The 16,402-nt window shown below is 44.7% G+C and overlaps 1 protein-coding gene across 5 annotated transcripts in view; it reads right to left on the bottom strand.

Annotated features, from left to right (window-relative positions):
- The window catches only part of LOC126530699 (coronin-2B-like), a 257,873-nt gene that overhangs the window by 40,886 nt on the left and 200,585 nt on the right, over positions 1 to 16,402 (bottom strand). For 4 of the 5 annotated variants that reach the window (XM_050177966.3, XM_055070740.1, XM_055070739.1 and 1 more), the window contains exons 2-8: positions 15,629 to 15,677; positions 11,889 to 12,086; positions 10,106 to 10,222; positions 8,178 to 8,333; positions 4,955 to 5,119; positions 1,528 to 1,647; positions 757 to 861 (exon numbers count right to left, since the gene is read on the bottom strand). In XM_050177966.3, the coding sequence (XP_050033923.1) occupies positions 757 to 861; positions 1,528 to 1,647; positions 4,955 to 5,119; positions 8,178 to 8,333; positions 10,106 to 10,222; positions 11,889 to 12,086; positions 15,629 to 15,652 (885 nt within the window). In that variant the 5' untranslated portion in view covers positions 15,653 to 15,677. The remainder of the gene's footprint in view (positions 1 to 756; positions 862 to 1,527; positions 1,648 to 4,954; positions 5,120 to 8,177; positions 8,334 to 10,105; positions 10,223 to 11,888; positions 12,087 to 15,628; positions 15,678 to 16,402) is intronic. The other variant, XM_050177965.3, reaches the window with a different exon arrangement.

The following is a 16,402-nucleotide window of genomic DNA, read 5'->3' as shown; positions in this document are numbered from 1 at the left end:
TTTATGTTTGAGTTTCCGCTTAACAGAATAATGTTTTCTCATATACTCAGATTACCATCCGGTGCTATCATGTCTGTAGGTTGTGTGTAAGTCATACATTGCGATTTTTCTGAAGCATTTTACTTTGAGAAATTCAATTAGTCCAGTAACTTATTTGTGCTACACGGAGGGCCTGCGTGGTTGGGTGTGCGTTGTTTGGAATGATTAATCCCGAAACGACAGTCGATGCGGGACGCCTAATGCCAGATTTTGTGTGACACGGGCCCTTAACACTGTCGCGTTAATAGCCCCCTAATCGTAGCATAGTCTTGTGTACAATGCCACATTTCTTTGCATTCGAAACAAGAAAAACCTCTGAATGACAGAGAAGCTGCAACAAAGCTGCTCGTTTCACAAAAGCCTTTTTGTGAAAAACAGAATTACATGTACACAGTGCCTTTCCTTAAAAAAAAAAAAAATACCAAGCAAACTTATTTTCTGTAATACTGTCACATTAATTTTTGAAACTAAATATGTCTTTCATGCAAATTTAATTCTTGGCTTTCTCTTAGAAACTCATCCATGTCATCTGCACAAATAAATAAATCTGGTACCGTAGACAAGTTTCTTTAGATTTTGACCCATTCCTAATGTTTTAAATATGTGAGAGTACTAAAACCTTCGGATTTGGTTAATAAACTTTCTTTTTATTTTTCATTGCTATGTAAAACTTGAATATGTCAGAGTCGTATTTATGTAAGGGATTTGTCTACTAACCTTGCCAGCAATGTAGACCATCTTTGTGTCATGGTCATAATACGGAAACAGGACGCCTGATGAGGAATCAATGTTCTCTGTGCGAAGAGGCTTGGACAGATCATGCTGAAAGTACAAAAGCGAAGAACAGCATGGTCATTCAGGGGCAAAAGTGGTAGAATTGCAGTCATCTACAGTTTACACAGTCTCACTGAACTTTAAAGCGATAGAGTAAGGGGAAGGGGGTAGAGGGGGCATTAATAGTGGTGCATTATTACAATCAATATAAACAGGGTAACAACTTAAAACAGAAGAACAATGCCAGAAGTGTTACAACAGTGACCCACGAGTCCCCAAGGCTCGACTTGCTAAGTGCGTCACACTAGATTTGTCCAGCTCGCTGTTTTATTCTGCTTTTGTAGTCTTGATTATTCAAAGAAATTCAGCCACACACCGATGTGGCCTCACACTTGTCGTTACCTCACTCATATTTTTTAATAGCTTTGAACTGGACACACCATTCGATTTATCACAAATCATCAGTGAATAATGTGCGCTCCATTTTTATTATTTTTATTAGCCATATATGAAGTTGACATGAGTTTCAGTTTATCTTCTTAAGGGCTCCTGTATTATGGGGCACTGCACAAAGCGTGGGGTTACAAGTTGCAGTTTTATTTCAGTACAAGTTGTTTGCCTTTTCTAGAACAGTGGCAGACAACTGACATATGCAACTTGGTTTGGTACAGTTTTTGACAGCACGTTAATATTTCTAACGGGGCAATGACGCACCTGAGACCAGACTGCCCATTGCCGGTCGCTGAATCGAGAGAAGCCGGTCGTAAAGAGGCGGCCCGTATCACCAAGGAAGACCACCTTGGATGCCTTGGAACCCTGGTGGCAGACACCTTCCTGAAAAGTGCATCATGGTCACTTAGTAACCTGGCAATATTCTTTTGATCTGTGAAAAAAAAAGGAAATGCTAACATCTGAATTATACAGTGTCTAGAAAGTTTGTTAGCCGATATGATATTTATTTATGTATTTATTAGCTCGCTCAATGCCCAGAAGCATTATAGAATGAAGTGGTGCAGGTCACAAGTAAGAGGGAATTCCTGGTTATTTAATATTAACTAGCAGTACATGAAAGCAGATAATAACCAAGAAGAAGAGTAACCGAGGGGCCTAATTTTTGTAAGTCGCAGTCATATCAATCCAAAAGATAATGAAGGAAAGCAAGACATAGGGCTTCTTTTGTCTCTTGTCTTCATGCGGTTGCAACTAGACAGTGCAATGAATGGAAGTAATTAACCAACCGAGTGCCAAATATTATTCATATGACATTTCCCTTTGTTTCGATTATTTTACCCCATCATCATCATCATCATTCATAATCATTATCTCATTTCTGCCTTTCATATTTTACCGCTGAAAATCATGGTTGATTAAGCTACACTGTAAGTGTTGCCATGCACTCAAAATAGGGCAAATCCTTCCATCTGGCATATTTCAGCAGGTGCAAGGCAGTTGTATTGTGCGCACAGCCAATTAGGCAATTCACGGCTCCTTTGTGTTGGCGCTTGGATTTTATTTACCCAGAAAGTAAGTGAATGTCATGCTGGAATGCACAGCTGCATTCAGCAGCTACAGACCCCAAGGAAAATTCCAATAGAAATTTCCATTGGGACCATACAGGAATTATAGGTCCAATAGCAAAATGTACAGGTACCATTTAGATTTATGCAAGTCCTATAGCTTCTTCTACAGGGCAGTACGATGTGCTGCAAGATAAATAAAACGCTTCGTGGGTCACAACTGAAGCAGTATAAGTAGTGATATAAGCTTGTATTGGACAAACAAAATGCTTTATAGGTCCCAATAGATGCAATAAACTTGTATTAGTAGTATTTCTCGGCAAACAGCCGATCGAGCAGGTGCACCAAACATAGAGAATGAAGACACAGAAGGCTTCACTTTAATAAAGGAATTATGCTCTCTAAGTTTTACATTTGTTGCACTGAGCGTACTTAGGTATCATTTGTTGTTTCACTGCGTAATTTCATAGAGAATAGAGCTGGCTGCTAGCATATGTAGGGTTAATACAGATGTGGCTATATATATATATATATATATATATATATATATATATATATAGGCCACCGTTGCTGTCTTTGGTAAGACGGCAGCAGCAACCATGATCAGCAAAGTCTGGGAGGGTTCGGCTAGAAAGCCTTGCTTTAATATGATCAATGAATGCATCTTTGTAGAACAAACTGCTTTTGTACACAGTGCTCTCATCTACGGCAACACACTTGTAAGCTAATAAGCCAAGGCAGGCTATCAGTGTATCAAGTCTATTCGTTCACAGACCAATAGCAGCTATCTATTTTTGTTAGTGTGTCAAGTCTATATTATAGTCCAATGGACTGTTGCATGCCATCAGTTTTACCTCTGTATCAAGTCCATTGTTTCCTAATGCAATGAGATGAAACCAATAAAATTTCTCTATTAGAATTTTTGATAGGGAAATGCGCAGCAACTACATCTCCTGTTCAGCTGATATCGGTGAGCCACAGGCCTAGCTTTCAGAGCTTTTGCTGCAGGAAAAAAATTATGCCGATCACATGCACTGTCGTAATCAGTGATACACGAAGCATTAAAAGTTAGGACATGGTGTGTCACGTTCCTCACTGGCAGCAGAATCACGAGTGAATCCCAGCACCTACTGCACTGTGTTCCCGAGAGTCTTTGGTACTGGGCCACAGGCCATGGCCAGGTGGCCAGATTTAGGAAAGTGAATACATATATACCACATTCATTACAGCTACTTAAAGAAATGGGCTACGCGATGTGAAGGTAAGACCAACAATGTTTTTATTAGCACATTTTGTGCACACTGGATAATTTTAGTTGTCACTGGTTAGCTAATTAATCACAATTACCTAAATTAATGAACACTTGTATAAATGTACAAGCTCAAATGTCAAACTGTGCATCACATTTGAAAACATCCTGTTCAGTAGTTTCCAGCTTGCTACATTCTTCCCATTATTTTTTTACCTGTTTCAAAGTTGTGCCACAAAATGTGTACAAGGATGTGAAACGAGTGCATGCCTGGGTGTATCAGCAGTGCCAGTCAGAGGGATATGCAATGTGGCCGACATGGCAACCGTGAAAAAGTGGCAAGGCAGCAGAATAGCTGTTAGCTGTTGTAGTAAGCAAGCAGCTGTGCAACACTGTATGCTAAATCAGCGTGCAATAGCTTAGTACGGTGATAAGGAGATGTACGACTGAAGCGACGAAAAAAAAAATAGATTGTTGCTGTTACATTGCCACCTTATCACTTTTACTCGATCGTCAAGTCTGCCATTTAGCAGTGTTAGTTCTCTGAGACAACTTTTGAGAGCACCGTTGCCATGCACGCAGAGCATGCGGCCCAAGCTCGCTTCTTGTTTGCGTTTTGGGGCACATCTTTGAAATGCGGGAAAAGATTACTAGGGGGAAATGTAGTGAGCTGAAACTTTCAAAAATTATGTGTTTTCAAATGTGACGTGCAACACACATTCAAGTTTATCCAATTCTGTGAGTATTTAATTAAGGTAATCAGTTGTGACTAATCATAGTCAATGATAATATAAAAAGATATTCAGTTTACACGTGGCGACTGCTAATGACACACCGCTGATGCCATCCTTGTGTCTCGTACCTCCCTCGTACCTCATATGTTGTACCCCGCTTGGCTTGTGTTGCCTGGAACACCCTGCATAACAAGTTACAATGCCCAACCTTGTGTGATGATGACCAACACCATACAGTGCAGCGTTTTGAAGAGCATTAATTGCGACGCCCGGTGCCGCCCACTGCACATCTGTGGTGGCCCAATGGCTATGGTACTGTGCTTCTGCCACATTTCCACGGCACCAAAATGCATAACCGTTCGTGTACTTCAGGTGCATGTTAAAGAGAACTGCAGGGGATCAAAATTAATCGGGATGCCTCCACTACAGAGCGTGTCTCATAATTCACTTTCACTGTGCAGTCTTGGGACGTTAGCACATCTGTTCGCTCTACGGACCTGCTGTGCCTCCTACCAGTGAGGCGTGGCGAAACGCACCGGACGGAATGCGCAGGGGGAAGGTGGGCGATTGAGACAGAGAACGCAAGAAGAAAAAAAGGGGGGGGGGAGACACGAGATCTAATGCCTCCTGCAGAGGCTTACCCGAATAACGCTGCCTGCCCTGGGGTCGATGATTCGAAGTTTCTTGTCCTTGCACGTCGTCGCCAGCAGGCTGCCGTCACGGTTGAACGACATGGAGTGGATCGAGTCTGGGTGGCAGTCAATGGTGCGCACCACTTCGCCGTGGCTCACATCCCAGACGAGGATCTGCATAGTGGTAGCGATGGTTAGTGACATCAAAGTTAGTGACAGTAGCGATAAACGCAGTCATTTTTGTCGGGCGTTCATGCAGCCATTGGCACGGAAGCGTGGCTCTAACAAGAGGTTACGTCATACCCATGCTTTATATGGGCAATGCACTGCAGTGTATGCGAGTAAAACCGACACTTGCCATTTATCGAAGAGTGCACGGTGCTGCAGTTAACACTTAGATGTTCCAATATGCCAAACGTCCATCACAGGAAAGAGCTCTCGTTCGTACGGTTCGCGTTGCTTCCCTGATGTTTCACCCTCCCGTCATTTACAAGCTCGCCTCCCCCTACTTAGTGACTGAACAACCCTAGAAGGTGCTCTGTGTCATATGTATGTGGCGCGGTAGCCGAGATTGAACTTGGGAAATAAAGGGAAAACTTTTTTTTTTCTTTCATTTTTTTGAGCGGCTCGTCCGAGTCTAAATGGAGGTGGTGCTACTTGTCACGTGGTGCTTTGAGTTTTATATGCTGACACAGAAGGTACATAACGAATCATCGCATTCGACAAGTTTCGAGTTCGTACGTTTCAAATATTCGGAATACTGGCCGTTCAGCTGCACGTTGTGCACATTCGCACTATTGTCACGGCTGCATTTTAACGTGTCGCAAATGTGAAAAGTAGTTCCCGCAGCACAGGCAACTAAACCGCTAAGTTAGCTTCTCTGCACAATGACTAGTTGTGAGGCGAAGTAAGCTTTACAAACTCTGCCGGGGAAATTCGCGGTTATTAACCTATGCGCCAACCACTAATTACAGCCAATAATGTTTCGCACAGACTTCCAACGGAATCTATTTTTTTTGCGATCAGCTGCAAACACAGTCGAACGCCTCTAGAACGGACGCTTCTTTAGCAATATGACTTGTATAACGGAATGATTGATTACGTACCGGCAGAATTTCTATCTTTCAGATCTATTGCTGACCCGTCTACACCGAAGACCACTAGAACGAATTTACCTGTACGACGAAGGAGTCGGGCTTTCCCGACGGTTGATTTGTTGCTTCACAATTAACGCTACGTAGTGGTTCTGTCACTGCCCTCTGAGCAGGCGTCACCGAGGTCCACCCTGCTCTAGCGCTAACAGCAGTGCTAGCTAACCACTTGACAAGCGTGTCGTTGTCAGAAGTAGGCCTGCTACACTGCTCCGGGAGTCGCTGAACTCGTACTTAATGTTTATTTATTTACTTATTTATTTATTTTTTGAGCGCATCAGCGGGTGCGACGCGGTACGTCGCAGCTGATGACGACGTGATGATGTAATCGGAACCGACTACTGACGACGCCTTCAGCGCTATCCAATGCGGAAAGTACGAGAATGCAAACGAATTAAACAGTGACGAAGGTCTTGCTAACGAACCAAGAATTTTGATGCAAGGGAGGCGATGGCGCCATTCGACGATCCGCAGCTTTGCTTTGCGTAGCTTCAGCGTTTCACCGCGCAGCATGCTGGGAACCTCCAGGCAATAAAGGGTGGCCTTTATTTCACCTGACATAGTCGTCAGACGAAGTGTGTACAAAAAAAAAAGATATGGGCAACCTATTTTCCTGTCTCTCTCTTGAATTCATGTTAAACAAGGTTTTCGTTTGTTGAACGTGCTTAGCAAATTTTCTTCTGTTATCATTGACTAGCTAATTAGTCAGAACTGATTACCTTAATAAATACTTGCACAATTTGATAAGACTGAACGTGAATTGTGCGTCACATTTGAAAACATAGGATAGGGATAACATTTATAATGTGCCGGCAAACGACGGTTTAACGCGTCGTGACGCTGGCCAAGCGTCGACCCGGGGTTATACCCTACTCTGCAGTATATCCCAGTTGGGCCCGTTTGTAGTGGGTCATGAGGCTTGTGCTTTTCGAGCGCACCCCGGGCCTGCTGGACGGCCCATAGTTGTGAGTCCTTGTCTGCAGACTGCAGTGCACTTTGAAGTTCGGGCGGGTAAGTCCTGGAGGTAGCTGCCGTCGGTAACAATAAACATAATTTCTAAAAGCTTCAGCTCGCTACGTTTTCCCGCAGTAATTTTTTTCGCGATTTTTACAAGGGGGTGACCTATATAACGAACTCTTTTTTTGTAGTTCCCGTGCATGTCGTTATAAAGGCGTTTGACTGTACTACTAATCTATGAGCTGTTGTATTATGTTAATTCGAGTAAGCCAATGTCAATTGCGTTAGAGGCTCTTTCCCGTCCGTCAAAACGGGCAATGTTGAAGAGCTGTGGACTTGTGTGACATTGCGAGAAGTGAAACTCAGTGTCGTCTTTTGCCTAGACACATTGAAGTTAAAGCACCGTTTCGTCATTCATATTTGCGTGAAACTGGGACGCACAAGCGGAGCGAATCGGAGGGCGCGCTATTGTTGAGCACGACGTCCATTCAAGGCAAACTGCCAGTAAAGCGGGCTTCCCCCCGCAAAGCTTCTTGCTGTGGAGAAGCAAGCTTTAAAGAGCGCCTGTTAACGAGTTACGGCGCACAGAGGGACAGTTGAAACTGAGATTAAGTTTATTGTCCTTCATTTAACAACGACAACAACAGTAATAATAATAATAAAGTGCTAGAAATAAGAGATGAAAATGAGCTCAGCGACGGCGCTTGGCGTACTGCTTCGGGTGGTTAGGGTGAAAGATTAAAAATAACAATAACAAAACAACTGCTTCTTGAATCTGTAAAAATGAAAAAGAAAAATACAAGCCTTATTCATGAAACAAAGGAGCAGCCACAGAATACTTAGATCAGCAGCTTGACACGCGCGCACGCACGCACGCACGCACGCACGCACGCACGCACGCACGCACGCACGCACGCACGCACGCACGCACGCACGCACACGCACACACACACACACACACACACACACACACACACACACACACACACACACACACACACACACACACACACACACAGTTAACGTATCACTACCGTAAAATACACCGCGACTGTCAAAAAAAATCTCGCAGCGCTTTTCTAGTCACGAGCGCGAGTGGTCAACGAGGGAGAGGAGGCGCTGACCATGTGGTCGAAACCGGCGCTGAGCAGGATGTTCTCGGCGGTCGGGTGCCACTCGACGTAGCCGACGCGCCTCCGGTGTCCCCGCAGGTCCACCAGCGGCTCCACCAGGTTCGTATTGCGAGGCAGGCCTTCCTCGGGAATGTACCAGATCTTGACCTGCGTCGGGGGTCGCGCTTGTGTAGCGGTTGAACGCGAGAAGGGCGCGGCAGAGAGACGTGCCCCTCGTTACGTGGCGACACACGTGACAAATGGGTTATAAATGGGTAAGTATATATACTACTGAAGAAATCGTGGCAAAGCTTCAGGGCTGGCAAGTGTCTTAATTTTCTTATCAGCAGCCTTCTGCAGCTCCTAAGCAGACGACGGGTGCACCTTGGTGGTTAGCGGATATGACGTCGCCGTCCTCGATTTCCTTTTTTTTTTTTTTATTATAGCGCGTTGCGGACAGCCGCTTAATCTCGGAGGCCATGCCGAGGAGCGGCGCTGGTTCTCAACGGTCTGGGTCATGCGTCACTTCCGGTGAGCGGCAAAGGCGTCTCCTTTTTTTAAATTTCTGTTTCGCTATCAAAAACTGTTTTTGCGAGCTTTTCGTGGCGTAAGATTTTGCACGGAGGCTGCTGCCGTATCTGCAGTAGTGAACAAAAAGATGTCATGTTTCGCATTTCGGCCTCGCGAGCTAAACTACTCGGAAGGATGGTGCTGCGTTATGCCAGACCACAAACCTAATGTTTTTTAAACGTGCGCACTGCCATTGTACTTTATTAACACAGCATAGCCCGCCCGCCGTGTACATACCTTACGCATTCCAAGAATGTGTACGTCACAAGGAAACCGTAATATCAACCAGTAGTGAAACTACGTGCGCGCTAGTGAGATATATTATTAATGGTGGGTGGGGAGGTTCGCCGAGCAACAGCTTTGGCATGCTACTCTACATGTTTAATGTATAACAACGGATCGAAAGACGAGAGAAAAAGAAAGAGCGCACACCTATATCTACTGGCAAAGAACTTCGGAAAATTCGGGAACTGGAAGCAGTGAGCACCGTGAACTGTACAAGTTGGGCTCTGTGGCACCGTCAATAAATAAAATGTTATCCATTTAGTGGAGCCAAAAGGACAAGATCGATAACATTTTTTGTTCCGTTTTGTCTATGTTTATTCACGGTGCCGTAGAACTTAACTTCCTTCTTTTTTTTTCAGTTCACGGTGGTCTCACAGGGGCCAGTTTCAGAATTTCTTTGCCAGTAGATATAGGTCTGCGTTCTTGCTTGTGCAACGTCTTAAAAGAAGAAAAAAAGAAGCTTTATTTGGTCGGTGTACGTCTGTCCTTGTCAAAACTGGGCTTCTTACGAGGTCAAAAATTTCTTTGCAGTTTCCTTCAACATGAAGGACAGTCGCGAACAAGTTTCAGCCGTCTTTTGCGATAAATAACATTTATGTAGCTTTATTTTTTTTTATTCTTGCCTGCTTAGCTGCATTGGACAATACGCCTTTTTTTTAATTATGGGGTTTTACGTGCCAGAACCACTTTCTGATTATGAAGCACGCCGTAGTAGGCGCGCCGTAGGCAAGAAAGAGCTGTGGGCGTCGATGTAGGCACCACGTACCACCGACGTCGGCGCCGATGCATCTTTGTGACGTAGCGGTCTGAGTGCGATCTACATGTTCTGGCACGATCGTTGTAGGCTGGCATTTCAATCGTATAGCACAAGCCGCAGTAAGTTTCACAAGTAACCGGCGCATAACCTGTTTAGCCAGACGTACGCCCCTACGCAAATCTGTAAGATTACATGACTAATTAGTTGTACACATCTGGTTGTCTAATTTCGCGCAGAAAGAGGCCAGCGAAGGCGTGCGACAACTACAACAACAATAATAATAATAATAATAAGAAGAAGAAGAAGAAGAAGAAATCCTGCTGCTTACTGTGCAGTCGTCTGAGCAGGAGGCGATGACGTTGTCGTTGAAGGGGTTCCATTTGAGGTCCAGCACCGGTCCTTTGTGGCCCGTTACCTTGCCAGCGGATACCTCTACCCTGCCAGTCTGCTCGTTCCAGAAAGAAGAGGAAGCAGAATAAGAAGCGAGAACAGTCGTTTCACTCGTCGAAAGTACTTGCCAAATTAGCGTTTAGTCGTTTCTACACACCGCCAAGACGTTCGCTCCTCCAGAAAAATAGTTCGCCTTTGCAAATCTCTACGCGGACGTTTATCGTTTTACATCGCCAGTGTTTGACACCTTGCACAATCAGGAACCTTCACGATGTGCGTTTCTTTACTTTTATTTGTTTGGCTTAGTTTTCGGTAGACTGAAAGGACAATGATCGCGTGCCCGTTTGTTTCCGTAGATCAATAGGAAAAAGCCTCTTAGCCAGCGAAGATAGAGACTCGAGCTTCTGTCGGGAAAAACATGTTATTGGAGTACAAAAACAGGGGCTTCTCGAAATGCCTCCTTACGGTCATGTCACCGAGGGGACGATGAGATAACGCCTGGGTTTCGCACAAGGAGGTTAAAGAAAAACTGCTGGAGTGGAAGTCGCCTATACCGGCCTATGGGCTCGGGTGAAGCCGGTGGCGGCCATCTTGCGGGGGGCAAGAAGCGGTTGGCCAAGGGCTTCGCAGCGCTGTTCCAGCGGTTTTTAATTGCTTAACGGATTTTTCAAGTTCTAATGCAACGCTGTGGGCTATGAGGGGAGCCATATTGGAGGTCTCCGGATCGCAGATATCCGAGTACTGGGGAATTTTTCCATTTTTTCGGCATGAATATGCAGCTGCCACAAAGTAGAGAAACGTTCGCGCAATAATGAGCGTTTATTCAACTTATTTAATGCAGTGCAGAAATTGATCAATCACGAAAGCTGCCATAACAAGAAGCAATTAAAAACTGAAAATCTAGCATGAGAAATAGCAGTATATCCAACAAACATAAGTGTTCATTATTATCTTCATTGTCATCAGGTGTCGCCGGTGCTTTAGCATCCTCAATGCATGGGATATCTCGGAACTTTGGTGGTGGCCGTTCCCTTTTAGCCTGAAATACAAATGTTTCCTTTATTCTAGATTAAGGCAATGCTAACCTGCAACCTTGTTTAAATGAGAAGGATAACATTAACACATGTCAACTGCTTGTACGTCAACTTTCCTCAAAACGCCCGAGCGCGCTAGCACTTCTTGGGATCCGTACAGCACCGCGCACGGCAAGATACGACGACCCGAACTAACACACAAGCTGCAGCGAGTGGCGCGCTTTTGCCCCCAGCAAGATGGCGACGCGGTGGCTTCACTTGACGGGCGCTCTACCTACTCCATCAGTTTTTCTTTAACCTGCTTGATTTGGCATTCTCGGTGTGGCTATATATATAGCGTGTTTGTACCATAAGGTGGAACTTATACTGCGTGCCCGTCTACAGCCTGATCGCTCACCATATAAGGCAACTTGAGCGATAAAGACACACGTGTGGCCAAAGCGTCCAATCTGGATGACGACATCGCGCATCAGTAAGTTATATGGCCGTTCATGGCAGTTGAGTCACACGTAAGGGCAGTCTTGTTGCTAGGACGTCCAACGACAGATCGGATGGTTAACACACCGGTCCTAGAAGCGGACGGGTGCGCGCGCGGCTGCGAAGGCGAGCACGGCAGCCGTGTCGGTCCTCCGAGATCACACACCGGTGTAGTGCAGTCTCGGAGGCCCCATCGGTGGGATCACTCACGTGTTCGACGGGCAGCACGAGGAAGGACCCTCCGCCGGCTGTCTCGGTGACGATGGCGATGAATTTGGGGTTGACGGCGCAGAAGTGGCTGTCGTGCGCGTCCTTGGTGATCTTGACGCACTCGTAGCACTGGCCCTTGCGCGCCGGGCTGCCGAACACGTGGCGGAACTTGCTGCTCCGCACGCCCCGGAAGCTCGTCTGCGCAATCGCGGTCCGCCCACGATGACGTCCGGCTCAAAGTCAATTGGGTTCGCTCGTTACCGTGACGTCATAGCGGAGGCGAGCGCCTCTCGGTGAACTATCGCTTTGAAGCGCAGAAGCACAGAAGGCACATGTGTGCAGCGTGGTTTTGCAAGCGGAACTTCTGCTGAATTTATATAAATTGTCACCGAGCTGACCGCGCCTACCACAGGGCCGGCATTCACAAAGGTTATCTTTGGTAAGAGCATTCTGCAGTTGTTCCTACACCTCTACGGTCGTGTCGCCAACACGATGTCAAGATGTCTGGCACGCTCAAACGACGACCAATGACGAAACCACCTTACATAAGAGATGCCTTGTGAATACGCGGGTTTACTTTCGTCCACACGTGCACACTGGCTATTTAGTGTTTTAGCTTGCACCGTCACGTAATTTCCTTCAGATAATATCGGAACACCGGTGACGTAGAAGGTAGCGAGATAGCTGGTGGCGCCATCATGTGACGGTTTGTTCGACCACAACGTGTTAGAAAGGCTTTTGCGTTGCTTTGCGATCAAGTGTCCTCTTCAAATATATATATATATATATATTACGCACTGCATAATAGTTATGTTGCTACTGAAATGGTAGAATATAGTCGATCACTGCAGTGGTACATCTGTGTGCTTAGGTTAGGCCCAACGTCACGTGGTGACGCCACGATCCCTACTGCTTACATCCAAGTCTCCGGTATTGCGTACTGAGCGGCGCGCGTTCTTAAGAAAATTATATTTGGCTACCTTCCCTAGATATTCTCCGTTCGTGGTCTCTTTTACAGCGATTCTTTCTTTCCGCAACATTTTGCGGAAATTCTTGGCGAAAGAAAAAACGGATCTTACGCCCACAAAAACCTGGCGAAAGCATGAAACTATGCTTATACGCTCAAGAAGGTTTTAAGAAGCCTCGTATGTATAGCGTGCGGGGTGCAAAAGCAAAAATGAAAACAAGCCACACGCAAACTGAGAAGGTGCCATGAAGAAGAAACAAGCCCGCGACAACGCTCCCAGTGCCATGATGCAGAAGTTTACTGTGTTTTTTTTTTTTTTTTTTCTGACGAGCCTGCTGAATTTTAAGTTTATAGGCAAAATATTAACGCGGACTCTAAAACCAAAGAGCTGTTTATTAACCCGGCTTACCGAGACAGTTTCCATTTTAAGCCGCTTTTGTTTCAAAGCACCTGAACATCGAGAAAGGGTGACGTCAGAGAATGCACGAACTGCACACATTTGTATGTTTTACATAAACACTTGTCCTCGCGATGTATTTTGCACATAGTGTCGTAGTATGGTCGTTTTATAACGCAGTCTGCGAAGTTCCCTTAATCCGAGACATACGCTGTTCCTGGGCACGGCAGTAGTAAACATTATTATTATTATTATTATTATTATTATTATTATTATTATTATTATTATTATTATTATTATTATTTGCTGCGAGAATATTACCCTTTCTGTGTGTTCCTTTTTTTCTTGTAACTGCCTCTCGAGGCCCGTAAACTTTTGCCTCTGACAATACGTCTCCGCTTAGCATTCAGCAACATCCTGCTATTCGTAAGCGTTATAATAACGCACATAACGGTATAATACAAGGCTTACAGCATCGACCCACCGCTACCTTATAACAACGCTAACCCCATGCCTAGCCGGTATACATCCCATCATTAGAATACATTCAGAGTTCCGAGTACTTTAGTTGAGGGTCTGATACTAGGTATTACAGACACGTTAGAAGGACACCGAAGAGAGATATGTTTAGTTCAGCCATATTTTAACATTCCACTTCTATACAGTTGATTCTCTTTTAATGATGGCAAAAGTGGAATTCTTAGGCCGGGAAGCAAGCTAATTAATTATGTTAGCTTCTAATGGCGACGCCATCTCAAAGTATCCCGATGCAAACGGCACAGTGACGTCAGAGCTTGTGACGACGCCTGGTCGAGGCTTGCTAACTGCTAGTCGTAAACACTGCGAAATATGTGCTGCAGTTTACCTGCAGAATTTACCAGAAAAAAAAAAAGAGTTCTGCTTTCATTTCCTCCGCTGACAAATCATTTTCTTTTTCGTTGTAGAAACAGGCACAGGCTAATTGTTATGACAAACATGCTAGCCTGGCCCACCAAGAATTAGCAGTTACTACAAGCTTTGTGAATTGGGCTTCTGTATTATCAAAGGAGTACCTCTAGTGTCCCCTTATATAGTATACTAAAAAGCAACATTAAGAGGAATCTTTAGCTAGGGGACTCCTATCTAAATACATGGGAACAAAGAAAGCGTTTTTCTTGGCAACCAATGCACCAAATTTGGTGAGGTTTGTTGCATTTCAAATAAAACGTTATATTCTAGTGACTATTGGAAGATAACATTTTATTTAAGTCGGAAAATTTTTAATAAAAATTGTTAAAAATCGTAAATTGATAGACAACAAAACTAGCGAGTTTACGATTCTATAATTCTGCAACGAAAAAGGATATCACAATTTTGTAACCTGTATGTAATAGCACACCGGAAGCTGACAAATTGATTTATTATGCAGAAGCGTCGTAAAAATTGTAGCAAGTTCACCTGTAATATAATGTGATATATCAAACTTGTCCCATTTAGATTCTCTAACGGATGCAGTTTACATAACTGCGCTATTTGTTTTTGGTGTAGAGTAATGAATTTGTAAACTTCGTTCTCCTGATTTTTATTTGTTAACCTTAAAAATGTTTGGAATTTTTTGTTAAAAATCCAGGGTCTAAATTAAAACTTTTCTCCTGCAGCTGCTGGATTTTAGCTTTGTCTACTAAATACAACAAAGTTCATTCAAATCGGTCCAGATGTTGCCTCATGAAAGCATTTCTACGTTTTACGCTTATTTGAATAGGCAGCACCAGAGTTGGCTTCGAGATATAGCGTAGCTCAAGCTTATCAAGCATTATTCGAAATTCTGCTTTTAATAGTTAGCCCGCAAAAGTTATATTGCTGAAAAAGAAAATACACCAATCTCTGCCCCTCCTGCAGCCTCCCCCCTGCCCCCTCCCCCTCTGCCCCCTCCCTCTTTTTTAAAAAATATTTTTCGCCGAGATTTCAGCGCCGGTACGTCAATGTGTTGCCACGTACTTTAAAGCAGTTTGTCCTACTTAGGTCGCCTTGGCGCAGGACAGTTTGCCAAGCATGCTGCTTTCAGTCTGTAGTTCCTTTGGAGAGCAATCTAGGCGGTTATCGATAAACAATTAACTGGGGCCCCAAGCAGACGCTGTCAGAATTCGTGACGCCAGAGCGTGCTGTTGCGGGAACATTAAGAGGTCGTCGCCACCTGTCTTACGTGTTGGCGTCCATTCCGGCTTACCGAGCCGCCGCCTCTTACGCTACGAGAGAGGCCGTGTAGCTGTTACAACAGGAGTGCCGTTAACTAATAGAGCTTAACCTAACACATCCCTCACTGGTGTCCCCTTTAGAGAGCATCTCTGAGGCACTGTAAGCGCCCTTCGAGAATGAGGAAGGTTTCGGCGTATATACCTGTGTGTTTCCTTTCTCACCCATGCTCGAGGAATCTTCCAACAAATCACTGCCGAGGGAAAGGGGAAGAAAAGAAGCAGAACAAAAGGCAGGCGTGAACGTAAAGCAACGTGGGCGTGCTCGAAAACGCTCGCTAGCGGCGTAAAAAAATAAAGGGAAAGCGTACCAGCAGCGCGCAAAGCAGAAAAATGGAGAGTTTTAGCTTGTCCGTAAAACGTAACTGCAGTTTACGGAATACCGGGTTACCAGATACCTAAGCGTGAACCGCCGAGTCGTAGGCGCCATATCGTGGCGGACAGTATATAACCAGGGAAGACACGGAGCTTTATTGCGGTGACCAATCTTACTTTGCTTAAGTACTGCTACAAGGCGTCGGCAGTGGCGCTTTATATCATCATCATCATCATCATCATCATCATCATCTGCCGTCCGCGTCTCCCGGTAATCCGTGAAGGGTAATACGTATACGGGACGAGCTAAGACTCTCTAATAATTAGCTCTCTCTCAATCGTTCACCTTCAATCTCTCACTTCTTTTCTTCAAAAAACCCCTGTCTTTTCATTGTATTAAAGCTCCAATCCTTTTCTAGACGAACTAAACGCAGACGTCTTCGCTCACAGCTAGAAAGCAGGAACTACTACTCTTCAACACGGACAAAGTACAGCCGGCCTTAGAAGTTTACGGACCGCGGGATCTGAGAAAACGAATAATTTTCGAACATTTTTGTGACTGTATAGTCGATGAAACCGCGATACAACATGTTGTTCGCTAGTA

The sequence above is a fragment of the Dermacentor andersoni genome, chromosome 5 (assembly GCF_023375885.2).
Source record: "Dermacentor andersoni chromosome 5, qqDerAnde1_hic_scaffold, whole genome shotgun sequence".
Classification (NCBI taxonomy): domain Eukaryota; kingdom Metazoa; phylum Arthropoda; class Arachnida; order Ixodida; family Ixodidae; genus Dermacentor; species Dermacentor andersoni.
The sequence above is the reverse complement of the archived record's forward strand: the minus strand, read 5'-3'. Positions and strand labels throughout refer to the sequence as shown.